Here is an 18,185-nt window from a genome sequence, read left to right as displayed (position 1 = left end):
ATCTGGAGCACGACGTAGCCTGGGTTCAGGACAGTGGTGGAGCAAGGCATTATGGGATTTGTAGTTTCGGGGTTGGGTATGGAGGAGAGGGGGAGGAGGAGGGGCAGAGGAGGCCCGGTGTCTTGTTGCCTAGAAACGTTTCTCTGCCCAATAGGAAGGCAGGACTGGATGATGTCAGCACACAAAGGGCGGGGCGGGACCGGCTGAACGGCCAATGGGACGGCCCCACAGGGAGGAGGCGGGGCTAATTGCAGAGCGGGGGGGTTGGGGGGTAACGCGACACCTGGAGCAGGTAGCTGGGCCAAGTAGCTGATTGGCTGCACATCCGACTGCCTCTCCGCCGGGCAGAGGGGCAGCAGAGATGCATTATGGGCCAGGGTGAAGAGGCGTCTGGAGGGGGGGGGGCGGCTGGCGGGAGGCCTTGTTGTGCCAGTAGGGGTGGAGCCTCAGGGTGCAGCCTTGGGGGAGGGAGGGGGGGTAACGTGGCGGACAGGTGTTCAGTCTGGTCCTCTGGATGATCTGCTGACTGTTCTACAGGTGAGACCCAGCAGAGACAGGAAGGTTACATCACACAGTAAGAAAAGAAGGGAGGAAGGAAAGAAAGGGAGGAAGAAGGAAGGAAAGGAGGGAGGAAAGGAGGACGAAGGATGGAAAGGAGGGAGGACGAAGGATGGAAAGGAGGGACGAAGGAAGGAGGGAAAGAAGGAAGGAAGGAGAGAGGGAAAGAAGGAAGGAAGGAAAGAAGGAAATAAGGAGGGAGGAAGGAAGGAAGGAAGGAGGGAGGAAAGAAGGAGGGAGGGAGGAAGGCAGGACAGAAGGAAGGAAGAAAGGGGGATGGAGGAAAGAAAGAAGGAAGGAAGGGCAGGAGGGAGGGAGGAAGGAAGGAAAGAAGGAAGGTATGGGGGGAGGAAAGAAAGAGTGAAGGAGGGACGGAGGGAGAAAGGAAGGAAGGAAAGAAGGAAATAAGGAGGGAGGGAGGAAGGAAGGAAGGAGGGAGGATTGAAGGAGGGAGGGAGGAAGGCAGGACAGAAGGAAGGAAAAAAGGGGGATGGAGGAAAGAAAGAAGGAAGGGAGGAAAGAGAGGAAGGAAAGAAAGGGAGAAGGACATGAAGGTTACATCACACTTCTGACTGATGGGAAGTTACTACATCACTTAAAAGTAACTAGTTACATTCCAGCATTACGTTGTGAGAACAGTAACTTAGAGAGCACATTACTCCAGTTCTCAAGTCTTTACACTGGCTCCCAGTCAGATATTTATATATATTATATATTTTTAATATATGAAATCATGTAAACGATGCACAAATAAGCATCAAAAACAAACTGGATATCCTAATTAGCATTCCAAATATTTTAAATCTTTACTTGGCTGGTTCCCAGTTAAAGTTCTGCTACTGGTCTACAAATCACTGGGAGGGAGGAGAGAAATAAGGGAGGAAGGAAGGAAGGAAACGAAGGAGGAAGGAAATGAGGGAGGAGGGAAGGAAGGGAGGGAGGGAGGCAGGAAGGAAGGAAGAGAGGAAAGGAAAGAAGGAAGGAAGGAAGGAAGGACGGACGGACGAAAGAAGGACAGAGGAAAGAAGGAAGTGAGGAAAGTAGGGGGGAGGAAAGAAAGAGAGGAGGGAGGGAGGAAAGAAGGAACAGTCAAAACAGATGGGGTCAATTTGACCCAGGAGGACGACAGGAAGGATAAACCCAGTAGAGCTCTGAGATCTACTGACTCAGGTCAGATAGTTGAGCCCAGAGCTCTGAGATCTACTGACTCAGGTCAGATAGTTGAGCCCAGAGCTCTGAGATCTACTGACTCAGGTCAGATAGTTGAGACCAGAGCTCTGAGATCTACTGACTCAGGTCAGATAGTTGAGCCCAGAGCTCTGAGATCTACTGACTCAGGTCAGATAGTTGAGCCCAGAGCTCTGAGATCTACTGACTCAGGTCAGATAGTTGAGCCCAGAGTTCAAACTAAACATGATGAAGCAGCTTTTACACAACTGGAACAAACTACCAGCAGAACTGTGAACATTTTTAAATCCAGGTTAAAAACATTTCTCTTCTCCTGAGCTTCTCCTTTCACCTTTTTGGAAATGCATTACCCCAAACACTGCTGCCCAGTTAGTTACTGTACTCTTACCTTGAGCCAGTTGGGCATGCCGGAGGTCTTCCTGTCCACTGGGGGGCGCTGGTCTCCTGGCTGGACTCTGCTGCAGGCCAGCGGCAGCGTGGGAACGCTTCCCTGCGTCAGGAACGTCTGAAAACACGTAGAACAGGAAGAGATCACTGTTTCCTGTCCAGCTGAGTATTATTAAACACAAACTATACAGACAAGCCAAGGGGTCTTATCCAGCCCACTCTCCTTATTCCTCCCTTCCTTACATCTTCCCTTCTTTCCTTTCTTCCATCTGTCCTTTTTTCCTTCCTTTCTTTCTTCCATCCCATTCTTCCTGCCTGCCTGCATTCCTTCCTTCTGTCTTTCATTCCTGTCTACCCTTCCTTCTCCTCCTCCTTTTCCTTCCTTTCTTCCTTCTATTTGTCCTTCCTCCCTTTCTTTCCTTCCTCATCTTTCTTCCTTTCCTTCCTCATCTTTCTTCCTTTCCTTCCTCATCTTTCTTTCTTTCCTTCCTTCCTTCCTTTATTCCTTCCTTCCTTCCTCATCTTTCCTTCCTCGTCTTTCTTTCTTTCCTTCTTCATCTTTCCATCTTTCCTTCCTTCCTTCCTTCCTTTCTCATCTTTCTTTCTTTCCCTCTTCATCTTTCCTTCCTTCCTTCCTTCCTTCCTCATCTTTCTTTCTTTCCCTCTTCATTTTTCCTTCCTTCCTTCCTTCCTTACTTCCTTCCTTCTCCATCTTTTTAATGATCCGGCCCACGTGAGATTAAAGAGGGCAGTATGTGGCCCTTGAATGAAAATGGTTCATAGGATCAGTCAACTAGATCTCATGTGTGATGTCACAGTGATGTCACAGTGATGTCACCTTGATGACGCTGCTGTGCGGCGCCCTGGAGCTGCTCATCTCTCGGACGTGCTTCCTGAAGTTCCACTGAGTCTTACAGAGCAGGTAGGAGCTGATCAGCTGATCCGGCTGCACCGCCCCCTCAAAGTGCTTCAGGCCCAGGATGATCAGCCTGCAACAGAGAGCATCATGGGAGATTATCACCATCAGCCGTAACAGAGAGCATCATGGGAGTTTATCACTATTACCATCAGCCTGCAACAGAGAGCATCATGGGAGTTTATGACCCTAACCCGTAACAGAGAGCATCATGGGAGTTTATGACCCTAACCCGTAACAGAGAGCATCATGGGAGTGTCTGTGTGTGTGTGTGTGTGTGTGTGTGTGTGTGTGTGTAGGTGTGTGTGTGTATGTGTGTGTGTGTGTGTGTGTATGTCTGTGTGTGTGTGTGTGTGTCTGTATGTATGTGTGTCTGTGTGTGTGTATGTATGTGTGTGTGTGTGTGTGTGTGTGTGTGTGTGTGTGTCTGTGTGTGTGTGTGTGTGTGTACGTACGTACCCGTCCTCTCCCGCCGTGTAAACGCTCCGCTGGTGTCGGGTGTGCAGGGCGCGGTTCAGGTTGCAGACAGGAAGTAGTTCTGGGTAGAGGAAGACGGGCCGGGTGGCGAACAGCCAGGCGGCGTCGGGGGGCATCAGAGGGAAGGCGTGGCCTAAAAACACAACCAGAACCACGATGAACGGGCGGGAAGGAAACAGGTGTGTATGTGTGTGTCTGTGTGTGTGTGTGTATGTGTGTGTCTGTGTGTGTATGTGTGTGTGTGTCTGTATATGTGTGTGTATGTGTGTGTATATATGTCTCTCTGTATGTGTGTGTGTATATATGTGTGTGTGTGTGTGTGTCTGTGTGTGTGTGTGTGTATGTCTGTATGTGTGTATGTGTGTGTCTGTGTGTGTGTGTCTGTGTGTGTGTGTGTATGTGTGTGTCTGTGTGTGTATGTGTGTGTGTGTCTGTATATGTGTGTGTATGTGTGTGTATATATGTCTCTCTGTATGTGTGTGTGTATATATGTGTGTGTGTGTGTGTGTGTCTGTGTGTGTGTGTGTGTATGTCTGTATGTGTGTCTGTGTGTGTCTGTGTGTGTGTATGTCTGTATGTGTGTCTGTGTGTGTGTGTGTCTGTGTGTGTGTGTGCTTCATTTTAAAAGGCAGATTTCTCTCCTAGAGCTCCGCTGCTGTAACGCTCCCGGTGTGAGTCGACACCGAGCAGAGGACGGAGCTAAACCGTAGCGCCGCTGTTCCACGCCGCTGACGGACCCGGTGGAAATCCCCAGTAAGCCATTACCCCCGACCGTTGATCAATGGAAAGAACGACTTCTCAGGGTATACACAGCTCAACCTTGGCGTGGCCTTATTCAAGAGGAGGTGGAACCCACTAATTATTTACTTTGGACTTACATTACAGGACACCTAGACCAGGGGTGTCAAACATGCGGCCCGTGGGCCAGAACCGGCCCGCTGAGGGGTCCAATCCGGCCCCACTTTCCTTCCTGTGTTCTTTTCCTTCCTTCCATCTGTCCTTCCTTCCTTCAGTCCTTTCTTCCATCTGTCCTTCCTTCCTTCCATCTCTCTTCCCTCCCTCCTTCCTTTTTTTCTACCCTACCTTCCTTTTTTCCTCTCTTCTATCCTTCCATCTTTCTTCCCTCCCTCCCTCCTTCCTCCCTTCTGTCCTTCCTTCATTTTTTCCTTGCTCCCTTCCTTCCTTTCTTCCATCTGTCTGTCCATCCTTCACTGTCTCTCTTTCCTACCTTTCTTCCCTCCTTACTTTTGCCTGTTTTTCCTTCCTACCTTTCTTATTTCCTTCCTTTCTTCCTTCTTTCCTTCCATCTTTTTAATGATCCGGCCCACATTAGATTTTTTCTATGTTTTACTCTTGTGTTCATTCCTTGTATCATTCATGCTCATAAAAAATATATTATAAAAAAAAAAACAAAAAAAAAACAGAGAGAAGCCCAGAGAGGAGAAAATAATGTTCTAAGACATTTCACCCTGTCACAGAGGGAGGTTCATGTGTGAAGGGGAGGTTGCTATGGTTGCTATGGTTACGTATGTATGGTTACGTATGTCTCCTGCTTACCGTTGGTGGTGGGAGTCATGGTGGGGAGCCAGCGTCTGGAGGCAGCAGGAGTAAGAGGAGCAGCAGGAGGCTCCTCCCTCTGCTCCACCTCCTGCAGGAGATCCAGCGCTGGCTGCAGGTTACACACTCTGAAACAGCTGGGGAGCAACGCCTCCTCCTGCCGGCCGGAGAACTGCTGCAGCTCCTCCTGGAGGGGGGGGGGGGGGGTTAGTATGTTCACTAACCAGGTAGTGTGTGTGTGTGTGTGTGTGTGTGTGTGTGTGCGTGCGTGTGTGTGTGTGTGTGTATGTGTGTGTGTGTGTGTGTGTGTATGTGTGTGTGTGTATGTGTGTGTGTCTGTGTACTAACCAGGTAGTGTGTGTGTGTGTGTGTGTGTGTGTGTGTGTATGTGTGTATGTGTGTGTGTGTGTGTGTGTGTGTGTGTATGTGTGTGTGTGTGTGTACTAACCAGGTTGTGTGTGTGTGTGTGTGTATGTGTATGTGTGTGTGTGTGTGTGTATGTGTGTGTGTGTGTGTGTGTGTGTGTGTGTGTGTGTGTGTGTCTTACTAACCAGGTAGTGTGTGTGTGTGTGTGTGTGTATGTGTGTGTACTAACCAGGTAGTTCTTAGTGATGGCTGCCTCATGGTTGAGGGCGTCTACGCGGCGGCTGAGCAGGTGAACTTGAGTCAGCAGCTGAACGTGCTGAGAGAGAAACGAGTCTCAGGTCAACTACAGCTGCACTAAAATCACTCATTACATCTCCATACATGTTGTAAATGTCCTGTTTTTATTAGGGCTGTCAAACTATTAATTTTTTAAATCGAGATTAATCGCAGCGTTTCCATAGTTAATCGCGATTAATCGCATTTTTGAATTGCATGTTTAAAATCCTGTTATTTTACATTCTGAAGGCGGTAGGTTTACTGCAGGAGGCCACTTCAAAGCATAGCGCTACAGCTAGAGGAGCCGTCTACGGGGGAGTAGAAGGGACAAAAAGGCTTGCAACATTAAAATGAGATTAAAAAACAATTAACGCGTTATGGATTGCATTAATCTAATCGCGATTAACACGTTAACACTGACAGACCTAATGTTTACATATTTTATTTTGTCATTGCAGACTTATTTATTTTTACTCTGAGTACATTTTTAGACCAGTACGTTTACTTGAGGAGAATATTTCAGGACTCTTTCCACCTCTTCTGACAACATGGCTTCCATCTCAGGTACCTGCTGTATCTGCTGCTGCAGCTGTAGTTTCTGGGTGTAGTCCAGGTGGAGCGCGGGGCAGACCCGGCTCGGCAGGACCAGGACGGGTGTGAGGGGGTCGGGTTGAGGGCTGGGTGTGTCCTTCAGGTTCAGGTTCAGGTTCAGGTTCAGGTTGTCTCGGTGATGGTTGTCACGGTGATGGTTGGTGGTGTCCTGCAGAGCTCTCCTCTGCTGCAGAGCTTCATACTGTTTCCTGACCGTCCGCCGCCGCTCTGTTAGCATGCTAGCTAACGGAGCCTCAAAGCTACACACATCAAAGAGAGGGATGAAACAGAACACCTTTAAGATGGGGGGGGGGGGGGGGGGGGGCGAGCTCATCTTCATTCAAGGGCCACATACAGACCAATCTGATCTAATGTGGGCCAAACCATTAAAAAGATGGAGGGAAGGAAGGAAGGAAGGAAATAAGAAGAAAAGGAAGGAAAGAGAGGCAAAAGGAAGAAAGGGAGAAAGGACAGATGGAAGGAAGAAAGGAAGGAAGGAACAAAGAAAGGATAAAAGGAAGTAGGAAGGACAGATGGAAGGAAGGACAGATGGAAAGAAGAAAGGAAGGACAGATGGAAAGAAGAAAGGAAGGACAGATGGAAGGAAGAAAGGATAAAAGGAAGTAGGAAGGACAGATGGGGGGAAGGACAGATGGAAGGAAGAAAGGAAGGGAGGAACAAAGAAAGGATAAAAGGAAGTAGGAAGGACAGAAGGAAGAAAGGGAGGAAGGAAGGAACAAAGAAAGGATAAAAGGAAGTAGGAAGGACAGAAGGAAGAAAGGGAGGAAGGACAGATGGAAGGAAGGAAGGAAGGAATAAAGGATAAAAGGAAGGGAAGAAGGACAGATGGGAGGACGGACAGAAGGAAGTAAGGGAGGAAGGACAGAAGGAAGAAAGTGAGGAAGGAACAAAGAAAGGAAAAAAGGAAGTAGGAAGGACAGAAGGAAGAAAGGAAGTAGGACGGACAGATGGAAGAAAGAAAGAAAGAAAGAAAGGAAGGAAGGAAGGAAGGAAGGAAGGAAGGACAGAAGGAAGAAAGGGATGAAGGACAGATGGAAGGAAGGAAGGAAGGAAGGAAGGAACAAAGAAAGGATAAAAGGAAGTAGGATATGACAGTGGATGTCTCCTCTCAGCTGGATTCTTCTTCACGTGTTTTATGTGAAGAAGGACAGATGGAAGGAAGGAAGGAAGGAACAAAGAAAGGATAAAAGGAAGTAGGAAGGACAGATGGAAGGAAGGACAGAAAGAAGAAAGCGAGGAAGGACAGATGGGAGGAAGGACAGATGGAACAAAGAAAGGATAAAAGGAAGTAGGAAGGACAGATGGGGGAAGGACAGAAGGAAGAAAGGGAGGAAGGACAGATGGAAGGAAGGACAGAAGGAAGGAAAAGAACACAGTGGATGTTTCCTCTCAGCTGGATTCTTCTTCACGTGTTTTATGTGAAGAAGAAGCAGCAGAGGCTTTTTAGTCTTCCTCCTAACCCAAGCAGTCACAGCACTTCTCTGCTGCACCGTCCCAACAGGAGGATCAGTTTCACAGTGAGGGTAGTTTGTGCAGAGGTGTTACCGTAAAGCTTGGGGGACGTTGAATTTGGGTCCAGTCGGTAACGGAGCCCCCTCCTCCTCCTGTTCTTCCATCTCAGCTGCCACTTCCTCCTCTTCTTCCTCCTCTTCCTGGAGCTACACAACAGACCAAAAACATCCCAAACCCATGAATCATCCTAGAGAAAGTCCTGCCTCATCCTAGAGAAAGTCCTGCCTCATCCTAGAGAAAGTCCTGCCTCATCCTAGAGAAAGTGCCGACTCATCCTAGAGAAAGTCCTGCCTCATCCTAGGGAAAGTCCTTACTCATCCTAGGGAAAGTCCTGCCTCATCCTAGGGAAAGTCCTGCCTCATCCTAGGGAAAGTCCTAACTCATCCTAGGGAAAGTCCTGCCTCATCCTAGGGAAAGTCCCCACTCATCCTAGGGAAAGTCCTTACTCATCCTAGAGAAAGTCCTGAAAGTCCTGCCTCATCCTAGGGAAAGTCCTGACTCATCCTAGGGAAAGTCCTGCCTTATCCTAGGGAAAGTCCTCCCTCATCCTAGAGAAAGTCCTGCCTCATCCTAGAGAAAGTCCTCCCTCATCCTAGAGAAAGTCCTGCCTCATCCTAGAGAAAGTCCTGACTCATCCTAGAGAAAGTCCCGCCTCATCCTAGAGAAAGTCCTGCCTCATCCTAGAGAAAGTCCCGCCTCATCCTAGAGAAAGTCCTGCCTCATCCTAGAGAAAGTCCTGACTCATCCTAGCGAAAGTCCTGCCTCATCCTAGAGAAAGTCCTGACTCATCCTAGCGAAAGTCCTGACTCATCCTAGCGAAAGTCCTGCCTCATCCTAGAGAAAGTCCTGCCTCATCCTAGAGAAAGTCCACCTCATTCTGGGAAAGTCCTGCCTCATCCTAGAGAAAGTCCACCTCATTCTGGGAAAGTCCTGCCTCATCCTAGGGAAAGTCCCGCCTCATCCTAGGGAAAGTCCTGCCTCATCCTAGGGAAAGTCCTTACTCATCCTAGGGAAAGTCCCGCCTCATCCTAGGGAAAGTCCTGACTCATCCCAGAGAAAGTCCTGACTCATCCTAGGGAAAGTCCTGACTCATCCTAGGGAAAGTCCTGCCTCATCCTAGGGAAAGTCCTGCCTCATCCTAGAGAAAGTCCTGACTCATCCTAGAGAAAGTCCTGCCTCACCCTAGAGAAAGTCCTGACTCATCCTAGAGAAAGTCCTGCCTCATCCTAGGGAAAGTCCTGCCTCATCCTAGGGAAAGTCAACTCACCGTATCGAAAAGCTCCTCCAGCAGCTCGTTCACTTCCTTCTCTGAAAAGAAGAAGAAGAGGAAATGATGAGAAGCTCCTCCGGGGTTACTGCTGGGATCAAACAGCTCCAGACTGGGAGCAGTGGGAACCAGTCCATGAAACCTACTGGTGATCTGGACAGCTCGGTCCGTCCTGTAGTCCTCCAGGTCGGGTTCATCCAGGTCGTCCTGCACGTTGTACTCCGGGTCATCGTCATCATCGACTTCCTCTGAAGAAACAGGAAACAGGATCGGGGTCAGGTAGGAGGAAGGAAGGAAGGAAGGAAGGAAGGAAGGAAGGAATGAAGGAAGGAAGTAAGGAAGGATAGAAGGATAGAAGGAAATAAGGATAGAAAGATAAAGGAGAAAGAGGAGAAAGATAGGAAGGAAGGAAAGAAAGAAGGAAGGAAGGAAGGATGGAAGGAAGGAAGGAAGGAAATAAGGATAGAAAAGAAGAGAAAGATAGGAAGGAAGGGAGGGAGGAAGGAAGGAAGGGAAGAAGGAAATAAGGATAGAAAGATAAAGGAGAAAGGAGAGAAAGATAGGTAGGAAGGGAGGAAGGATGGAAGGAATTAAAGAAGTAAGGAAGGAAAGAAGGAAGGAAGGATGGAAGGAAAGAAGGAAGGAAGGAAGGAAGGAATTTTTGCCATAATCCTCTAATATATTCTCCTTCTTTCTTTCCTTCCTTCCTTCCTTCCTTCCTTCATCCCTCCCTCCCTCCCTTACTCCTTTCCTCCTTCCTTCCTTCCTTCCTTCCTTCCTCCCTCCCTCCCTTCCTCCTTCCCTCCCTCCTGTCCTTCCTTCCTTCCTACCTCCTTAACCCTTTAAATTTAAACTAGACCTGAACCTTCGGTGTGGGGGGCCATCAGACCCTGCAGCCAGCGGGTCCAGTGGCGGTCCTCCTCTAGCTGGGGGGGGCCGTCGTCGTACATGTCAGCGGTGATGTCAGGGGCCAGAAGCTCGCCTCCAGACGCTCCAGGGGGACGTCGACCAATGGGAGCTTAGAGCGCGTTCGGTACGCCAAACAGCTGGAGCCTTCGTCACCGTCATCATCATCACCTGGCTTCCTGTCCAGAGACTGGGGGGGGGGGGGGGGGGGGGGGGGTTATAGGTGTGTGTGTGTGTGTTACCTGGTTAAAGGTGTGTGTGTGTGTGTGTGTGTGTGTGTGTGTGTGTACCTGGTTGAAGGTGTGTGTGTGTGTGTGGTACCTGGTTGAAGGAGTGTGTGTGTGTGTGTGTGTGTGTGTACCTGGTTAAAGGAGTGTGTGTGTGTGTGTGTGTGTACCTGGTTAAAGGAGTGTGTGTGTGTGTGTGTGTGTGTGTGTGTGTGTGTGTGTGTGTGTGTGTGTGTGTACCTGGTTAAAGGAGTGTGTGTGTGTGTGTGTGTGTGTGTGTGTGTGTGTGTGTGTGTGTGTGTGTGTGTGTACCTGGTTAAAGGAGTGTGTGTGTGTGTGTGTGTGTGTGTGTGTGTGTGTGTGTGTGTGTGTGTGTGTACCTGGTTAAAGGAGTGTGTGTGTGTGTGTGTGTACCTGGTTAAAGGAGTGTGTGTGTGTGTGTGTGTGTGTGTGTGTGTGTGTACCTGGTTGAAGGAGTGTGTGTGTGTGTGTGTGCGTGTGTACCTGGTTAAAGGAGTGTGTGTGTGTGTGTGTGTGTGTGTGTACCTGGTTGAAGGAGTGTGTGTGTGTGTGTGTGTGTGTGTGTGTGTGTGTGTGTGTGTACCTGGTTAAAGGAGTGTGTGTGTGTGTGTGTGTGTGTGTGTGTGTGTGTGTGTACCTGGTTAAAGGAGTGTGTGTGTGTGTGTGTGTGTGTGTGTGTGTGTGTGTACCTGGTTAAAGGAGTGTGTGTGTGTGTGTGTGTGTGTGTGTGTGTGTGTGTACCTGGTTAAAGGAGTGTGTGTGTGTGTGTGTGTGTGTGTGTGTGTGTGTGTACCTGGTTGAAGGAGTACAGGCTGGAGTCCAGCTCCTCCTCCACAGCGTTGAGTCTCTCCATGAAGGAGGATTCAGGAGGAGCAGCAGGGAGGAGCTGAGGAGCCCTCACCTCCTCCATCAGCTGTCCTGCACATCTCTGAACAACACACACACACACACACACACACACACACACACACACACACACACAGACACACACACACACACACACACACACACACACACACACACACACACACACACACACACACACACACAGACAGTCTATAGTGAGCTGTGATGCCCTCTGCTGGACGAACGACGTAATGACAACCAAGTTTCTGCATTAAATAGTTTAACATGTTAAACTCACTAAAACTATAAACAGGGTTCCTTTCCTTTTTTAACGTCACTTGAAATGAAATTTAAGACCAACGACAGAATCAACACAAACATCAAAACTAACGCGTCCTTGTTAGCATCCGCAACAAGCTGCTCTGAAATGTACGGGGGCTATTCCAAACTTGCTGGTGGGTACAAAAGAGTGTATGTGCTTCATATAAAGTGCCTGGTACCGGTTTTCAGGCATCCACAAAATGCTTTATTGGACAGCCAATTCTCATTACATTTACACTTTCCCATACTGTGCAGTGGTTTCCCCTAGATATTTTTGTAGCAGCGGTGCTGTGTGTCGGTAACCTAGCAACACCAGAAGAAAAATTCGAAAAATAAAAAGGGCTGCAACTAACAATTATTTTGATAAAGGATTAATCAGTCCATTATTTTTTCAATCAAATCGATAAATCGGATAAAAAAATATTTTTTAAATTTCCACCCCTTCATTCAAAAACAAAATATTATTTCAAAGTGACAATGCAACATGTTGCTGCTTGGACGTCCCTGAGTTGTTAAAGTAATATTAAATTATAAATAATAATTTAAACAAAACAAGCTAAATGTTAATTGTCTGATAGCTTTAACAAAATAACACACATTTATTCTAAATACAACAAACAAACAAAAAAAAAAAAAGGCATTTTCTGTAAATAAAAGTTAAATAATAATAATGGTTTATTTTTATAGTAACCAGTTTTTACTTTTTCATCAGTAGGCTTCCATACTAACTATGACAATAGATTCTCCTGCTGCTGACTGTGAGATCTGAGCAGGTAGAAGGTTAATGATCCACACACTGACATTATATCATTGATATGATGCGTATGATAAATGCGATAGAAAACCGACCGTCTCTAGTGCGCGCTGTTCCAGGAGGTTGTGTCTCATTGCGAGAGTCAAGGAGCCACTATCAATATGTGGAGACCTCGTGGAACGCCCGGGAGAGTCGGGTTGTCTGCTTTTGTCCTCCCCCTACTTCAGTAGCTTATGAAGGGAGGGGGCAGGTTGTGTTATGAAGCCTAGCCTGCTAGCAACTTCACTTCTAATGAAATTGAGCAAGTGATCAACATAGTTAACGTCACGTTACTTCAAGCACAGTCAGCGGTGCACCGCTGCTGAATGTACATAGGGGAAACACCATAGACATATATACGTATATGTATTATGTCTATGGGAAACCACTGCTGTGGCACTGTTACCGGAACAACGTGGGAGTCTGGGAGTCCCGGCCGCAAACGCATCCCTGTTTTGTTGGTTCCGCTCTCGTGACTGCTATTCGACAAATTACTTAAAAACATGTCTTAACATTTTTAAGACTTTTGAAAGATTGATTTAAGACTAATGCCATTTAAGGCCTTATGTTAAGATTAATGAATTCAATGCTTTTTAAGACTTTTTAAGGATCCGCGGGAACCATGTATAAAAGGTCAGAGGTCAGAGGTCAGAGGTCAGCGTACCTGTAAAGGTTCATCAGCTATGTGAACTGCTGGCGGTCGAGGCTGAGAGCAGTGCATTCTGGGAGGTGAGGCGAAGCTGTCAGCGTCACTGAGAAAAGTCTGTAACACACACACACACACAGACACACACACACACACAGAGACACAGAGACACACACACACACACAGACAAAGAGACACACACACACACACAGACACACAGACAGAGACACATACACACAATCAGTCACATATTCAACACTTGGACCTTTAATGAACCTGAACAGTGACTCACTTCCTCGGCCGTGTCTTCCTCCTCCTCTTCATCATCAGGACAATACTCTTCATCGGAGGAGTCTTCATCATCCTCCAGATCAATGTCCACAAACTGAGGAGGCTGTCATTCATACACACACACACACACACACAGAGAGAGAGACACACACACACACACACACACACACACACACACACACACACACACACACACATTATTATATGTTTTACAGACTGATTGATTATTGATAGATTCATTATTATATGTTTTACACTTCTACCCCTTTCCACCGAGCTGGAGCCGGTGCTGGTTAGGAGCCAGAGCCTAACTAAGCACCGGTTCTTTGCTTTTCCACCGCCAAAGCTCCAGCCCCGAGCCTCAGAACGGAGCCAGAGCAAGCACCAACTCTTTGCTGGTCTAAAGCAAGAACCGATTACGTCAGCGGGACTGGGGGGGGGCTAACGTTTATTAGCCGGCTATCAGGGCTAACGTTTATTAGCCGGCTAGCGGGGCTAACGTTTATTAGCCGGCTAGCGGGGCTAACGTTTATTAGCAGACTAGCGGGGCTAACGTTTATTAGCCGGCTAGCGGGGCTAACGTTTATTAGCAGATTAGAGTGGCATTTACAGAGGGTTAAAGATGTGTTGATTAAAACTACTATTCTTCTTCTTCTTCTTCTTCTTCTTCGTTTCCGGCAGGCAAGATGCCGTGCGCCATGTTGCTGCCTCTCACTGGTGAATCATGGAAGTGCTTCAAAAGGTGCGTGCTAGCTACGTTATACAGTGACGTAGTCTTGTGGCTCCTTGCCGGTGGAAAAGCAACAGGTTCATAAGAGGTGCTCGGGTAAGCACCAACTGAGCACTGGCTCCGAACCAGCACTGGCTCCAAACCAGCACTGGCTCTAGCACTGGCTCCAGCTCGGTGGAAAAGGGGTAACAGAGATTGATTATTGATTGTTTTACAGACTGATGAGTTTGTTTACCTTGATGCTGCTCACTGCTGACAGACTCCAGTTCAGTGGCTGTAAACAGACAGACAGGAAGTTAGAGACAGAGAGAGAGAGAGAGAGAGAGAGAGAGAGAGAGAGAGAGAGGAGAGAGAGAGAGAGAGAGAGAGAGAGAGAGAGAGAGGTTAACAGAGAGGATTGTGGGAGTTTGAGTTCACCTGTCCCTGCTGGACGGCCTGCTTCAGTCTGGAGCGAGTCATCTTCGGCTCCTGGAGAAGAAGAAGAACGTCAGCATTTAAACACATGAAGAAGAAGAACGTCAGCATTTAAACACATGAAGAAGAAGAACGTCAGCATTTAAAACACATGAAGAAGAAGAACGTCAGCATTTAAAACACATGAAGAAAGAAGAAGACTCACAAAACATGGGAAGGTCCTGAGTGTCTCTGATCGCAGCTTTCATCATCGCTACCACCTCGCTCATGAGTTATCACCTCCTGAGAGAGAGAGAGAGAGAGAGAGAGAGAGAGAGAGAGAAGAGAGAGAGAGAGAGAGAGAGAGAGAGAGAGAGAGAGAGAGAGGAGAGAGAGAGAGAGAGAGGAGGAGAGAGAGAGAGAGAGAGAGAGAGAGAGAGAGAGAGAGAGGGAGGGAGAGAGAGAGAGAGAGGGGGGGAGGGAGAGAGAGAGAGAGAGAGAGAGAGAGAGAGAGAGAGAGAGAGGAGGGAGAGGGAGAGAAAGAGAGAGTGGGGAGAGAGGGAGAGAGAGAGAGAGAGAGAGAGAGAGAGAGACGGGGAAAGAGAGAGAAAGAGAAAGTGTGAGAGAAAGTGTGAGTGTGTGTATATATGTGTGTGTGTGTATGTATATGTGTGTGTGTGTGTGTATATATATATATATCTATATATTGTGTGTGTATATATATGTGTGTGTGTGTGTCTCACGTGTAGGATGGCGCGCACGTTCCTGGACGTCAGGTTGTGCTGTTTGGACTTCCTGTCCAGGTCGATGTCCAGTCGTCCCAGTTCATCCTCACTGGTCTCGCTGGTCTCCATGGCGACGGCCTGCTCACCCGTCGTCCTCTCCTCTTCCTGTCTGTCCTCAGCAGAGCTTCCTGTGAGAGGAGCGGACGCAGCCTGTGACTTCCTGTCCCATCTCGTCTCTGCGTCCGTCCTCACAGACTTAGACTCCAGAGGACAGACGTCTTCCTCCGCCGCACGCCGCTTTACAACAGTAGAAGAAGAAACGTGTTATTCCTTCCTTCCTTACCCGTGTTTCTTTCTTCCTTCCTCATCTTTCTTTCCTTCCTGCCTTCCTCTCCTTTCTCATCTTTATTTCCTTCCTTCCTTCCTTCCTCATCTTTCTCTTCCTTCCTTATCTTCCTCTCCTTTCTCATCTTTCTTTCCTTCATCTTTCCTTCCTTCCTTCCTCCTTCATCTTTCTTTCCTTCTTTCCTTCCCTCCTAATCATTTACAGTGTTTTTAGCATCATATCTCCTCTCAGTGTTTCCTGTTTCTCTGTGGTGGAAGTATAGTAATAAAAAGACTTTGCTACTAAAAACACTGTAACGTTGAAACATAGAAGATGAAGATTTGACTCATTCAGACTCTGAAGCTTCATATTAGCTTCACATCTACTTTATAATCCATGTTTACACTTCCTGTAAACATGATGAAGGATCTAATGCTCAGTATGAACAGGAGGAATCATTAATATATATATTTAATGTTCTTTATAAACCAGTCAGCTGATTGGTTGTCTCCTTATCAGTCTCATTAGCTCGTTAGCTTAGCATCCGGGTTAAACTGTTCCTCTAGTTTTATAACATACAGACTTTATAACGAGCAGCTGCTGCAAACATCTGATCACTTTTAAAACCTTTAAAAAGATGAAACTCACCCGCTGACTGACGCTAGCTGCCATCGGTTATCCACACATGCTAACTCTGCTAACTCTGCTACTTCCGCTAACAACAACAACACTTCCGGCCCGCGGCTTCTTCATCTTCTTCTTCTTCTCTGTTTATTAGCGGCTCATTTCCCGCTTTTTAAACCCGCACAGCGCCCCCTGCTGCAACACAGTCTGTGGAGGGTATCAATAATAATAATAATAAAGTATGGATTTCTCTCACTTCAGTCTTTTTTTTAATTTTCTTTTATAACATTTTATTACAAAAGCAGTTATTAATGTACATTACAAAGCAATGAACAGCAGCCGGGGGGGGGGGGGGGGGGGGGGGGGGGGTATTCAAATAAATACAGTAAATAAAGAGCACAAATGATATGTTTTGACAGCTTTCTTATGGATGTATTGTTCAGTTTCCCTTTGAAATGCCATAAAATAGCTTTGAGTGACTAAATTTAGCTTTGTGTATATGTAGTCGGTCTAATTCTGCGTTGTGTTATCAGGTAGGCAGAGACACACTCCTGCTTTATTTCCATACCTGCATTATGGAGAAGAAACATTCATAGGTGTTCACAGGTTTTCTCATACATGCTCTCTGTGCTCTTTCTGGGGAGAATCACAACGCAAAGAGGAAGTAACACCCGACGCAACGCGGTAAGTGCAGTTTAGAAGATAAAATACTCACTATACTTCCAGTAATGCATATTTATCTAGTAATACATTTCCCCTGACATGTGTACTTAAAACATTAACCTTCACAATTACACATTTTCCTATTAACAACATTTCCTATATTAACAACACTCAAAGGAATAAAGAAAAAAAACCGCTATCTTTCAAAATAAAAGTTTGCGCTTCACTGCCTTCATAATATGGCGCAACAACATCACACAACTACATATAGCCTATGATATTTCCCTAGTATTATTATTATATTTATGACATATAGTTCTTTCTGTTTTTCACTTTTGACATCATGGACACCAAAAAGTACATCTGAATAAATATTCAATGTGACATGGCGTACTACTTCTGTCCAGAAGGTGGCAGTAGAGTGACAGTAACATCACAGTTTCAGGCTCAGACTCACACAGAGAACAGTTCACACATAAATCTTTCTTAAATTTTAACAAAATGAATGTTTGGCAGGGTAGTATCTATGAATCAGTCACTTTGTCTGTAATGAAGTATCTGTATGTTAGGTTCCACACATGGATCCAGTTCAAACCATCAACCATATTAGACCAGTGCTGAACAACAGATGGAACAATACAAAATAAAAGTAGGTGAGACCTTCAAGCATCAGGTCTTCAGTTATGTGATCAGTGTAACTGGAGCTAGATCCACTAATAATAAGCTAATACAAAACACTGCCTGCTTTATGTCTGACAGTATCTTACCTACACTTCAGTCAGGATATTAGGTGGGGGGGGGGGGGGGGGGGGGGTGTTCTTCGTTAATAACACACCCAACTTTATTGTATTAATATTCACACCTTCACAACACCTACTATGCTACATGTTGTAAACCGCCTACTGATTCCTTCATTAATAATTGGTCATTCACAACTTTATCATATTAATCAAAAATGATTCACACCCCATTCAAATGCCTTTACCTCTACAAAATACTATACTATGCTACATTTTGTGAAGCCTACTTTCTGTAAAGTCTGCATGTTTTTGTCAGAGCACCTGATTTTGCGGGTCTTGCTAAAAAAAAGATTGTAATGCCTTCTCATAAGGGAAGGTCTCAGGGACAGGGTCCATTGATGGAGATCCTCAGGCAAGCTGCCAGGTGTTCTCCTTGAAGTCTGTTCCTGAGGTCTGTTTTCACCTGATGATAAATGACAAAATGCTAATTGTTGTACACACTGCCCTTCTGGAGCTTTCTCCCATGGACCCAAACCATTCCGGTTGAAGCGATAATACAAAATAAGTATTATTATGTATTCAGTCACTGAAAACCAACATAAACAATTCGAGATCACCACTGATTGATGTAGATTTTGCTTATACCAGGAGATGAACCCAGGCCAGCTGAGGGAAAACCAGGAATCCTGACCACTAGACCATATGGGGCACAAACACAGAAGAGGACAAGAGGATAATTTATCAAGAAAGCTGCTCTGACAGCATAAACACAGGTCCCATATGGTCTAGCGGTCAGGACTCCTGGTTTTCACCCAGGC

The 18,185-nt window shown here is 46.6% G+C and overlaps 1 protein-coding gene across 1 annotated transcript in view; it reads right to left on the bottom strand.

Moving 5' to 3' along the window:
* The window catches only part of LOC128366980 (GON-4-like protein), a 24,966-nt gene extending 8,920 nt beyond the window's left edge, over positions 1-16,046 (bottom strand). The window contains 22 exon segments of the mRNA XM_053327740.1: positions 1-413; positions 415-531; positions 2,135-2,251; positions 2,972-3,122; positions 3,509-3,659; positions 5,084-5,270; positions 5,679-5,765; positions 6,294-6,576; positions 7,883-7,995; positions 9,117-9,157; positions 9,263-9,364; positions 9,982-10,098; positions 10,101-10,212; positions 11,064-11,198; positions 12,895-12,993; positions 13,169-13,270; positions 14,133-14,171; positions 14,315-14,365; positions 14,518-14,574; positions 14,576-14,593; positions 15,034-15,312; positions 15,989-16,046. The exon segment at positions 1-413 is cut by the window's left edge and continues 262 nt beyond it. Of these exon segments, the coding sequence (XP_053183715.1) occupies positions 1-413; positions 415-531; positions 2,135-2,251; positions 2,972-3,122; positions 3,509-3,659; positions 5,084-5,270; positions 5,679-5,765; positions 6,294-6,576; positions 7,883-7,995; positions 9,117-9,157; positions 9,263-9,364; positions 9,982-10,098; positions 10,101-10,212; positions 11,064-11,198; positions 12,895-12,993; positions 13,169-13,270; positions 14,133-14,171; positions 14,315-14,365; positions 14,518-14,574; positions 14,576-14,593; positions 15,034-15,312; positions 15,989-16,012 (2,795 nt within the window). The 5' untranslated portion in view covers positions 16,013-16,046.
* Between the last annotated feature and the right edge of the window lie 2,139 nt (positions 16,047-18,185).

Source organism: Scomber japonicus, chromosome 10 (genome assembly GCF_027409825.1).
Source record: "Scomber japonicus isolate fScoJap1 chromosome 10, fScoJap1.pri, whole genome shotgun sequence".
Lineage (NCBI taxonomy): Eukaryota > Metazoa > Chordata > Actinopteri > Scombriformes > Scombridae > Scomber > Scomber japonicus.
Note: the sequence above shows the minus strand (reverse complement) of the source record. Positions and strands in the feature narration are given on the sequence as shown.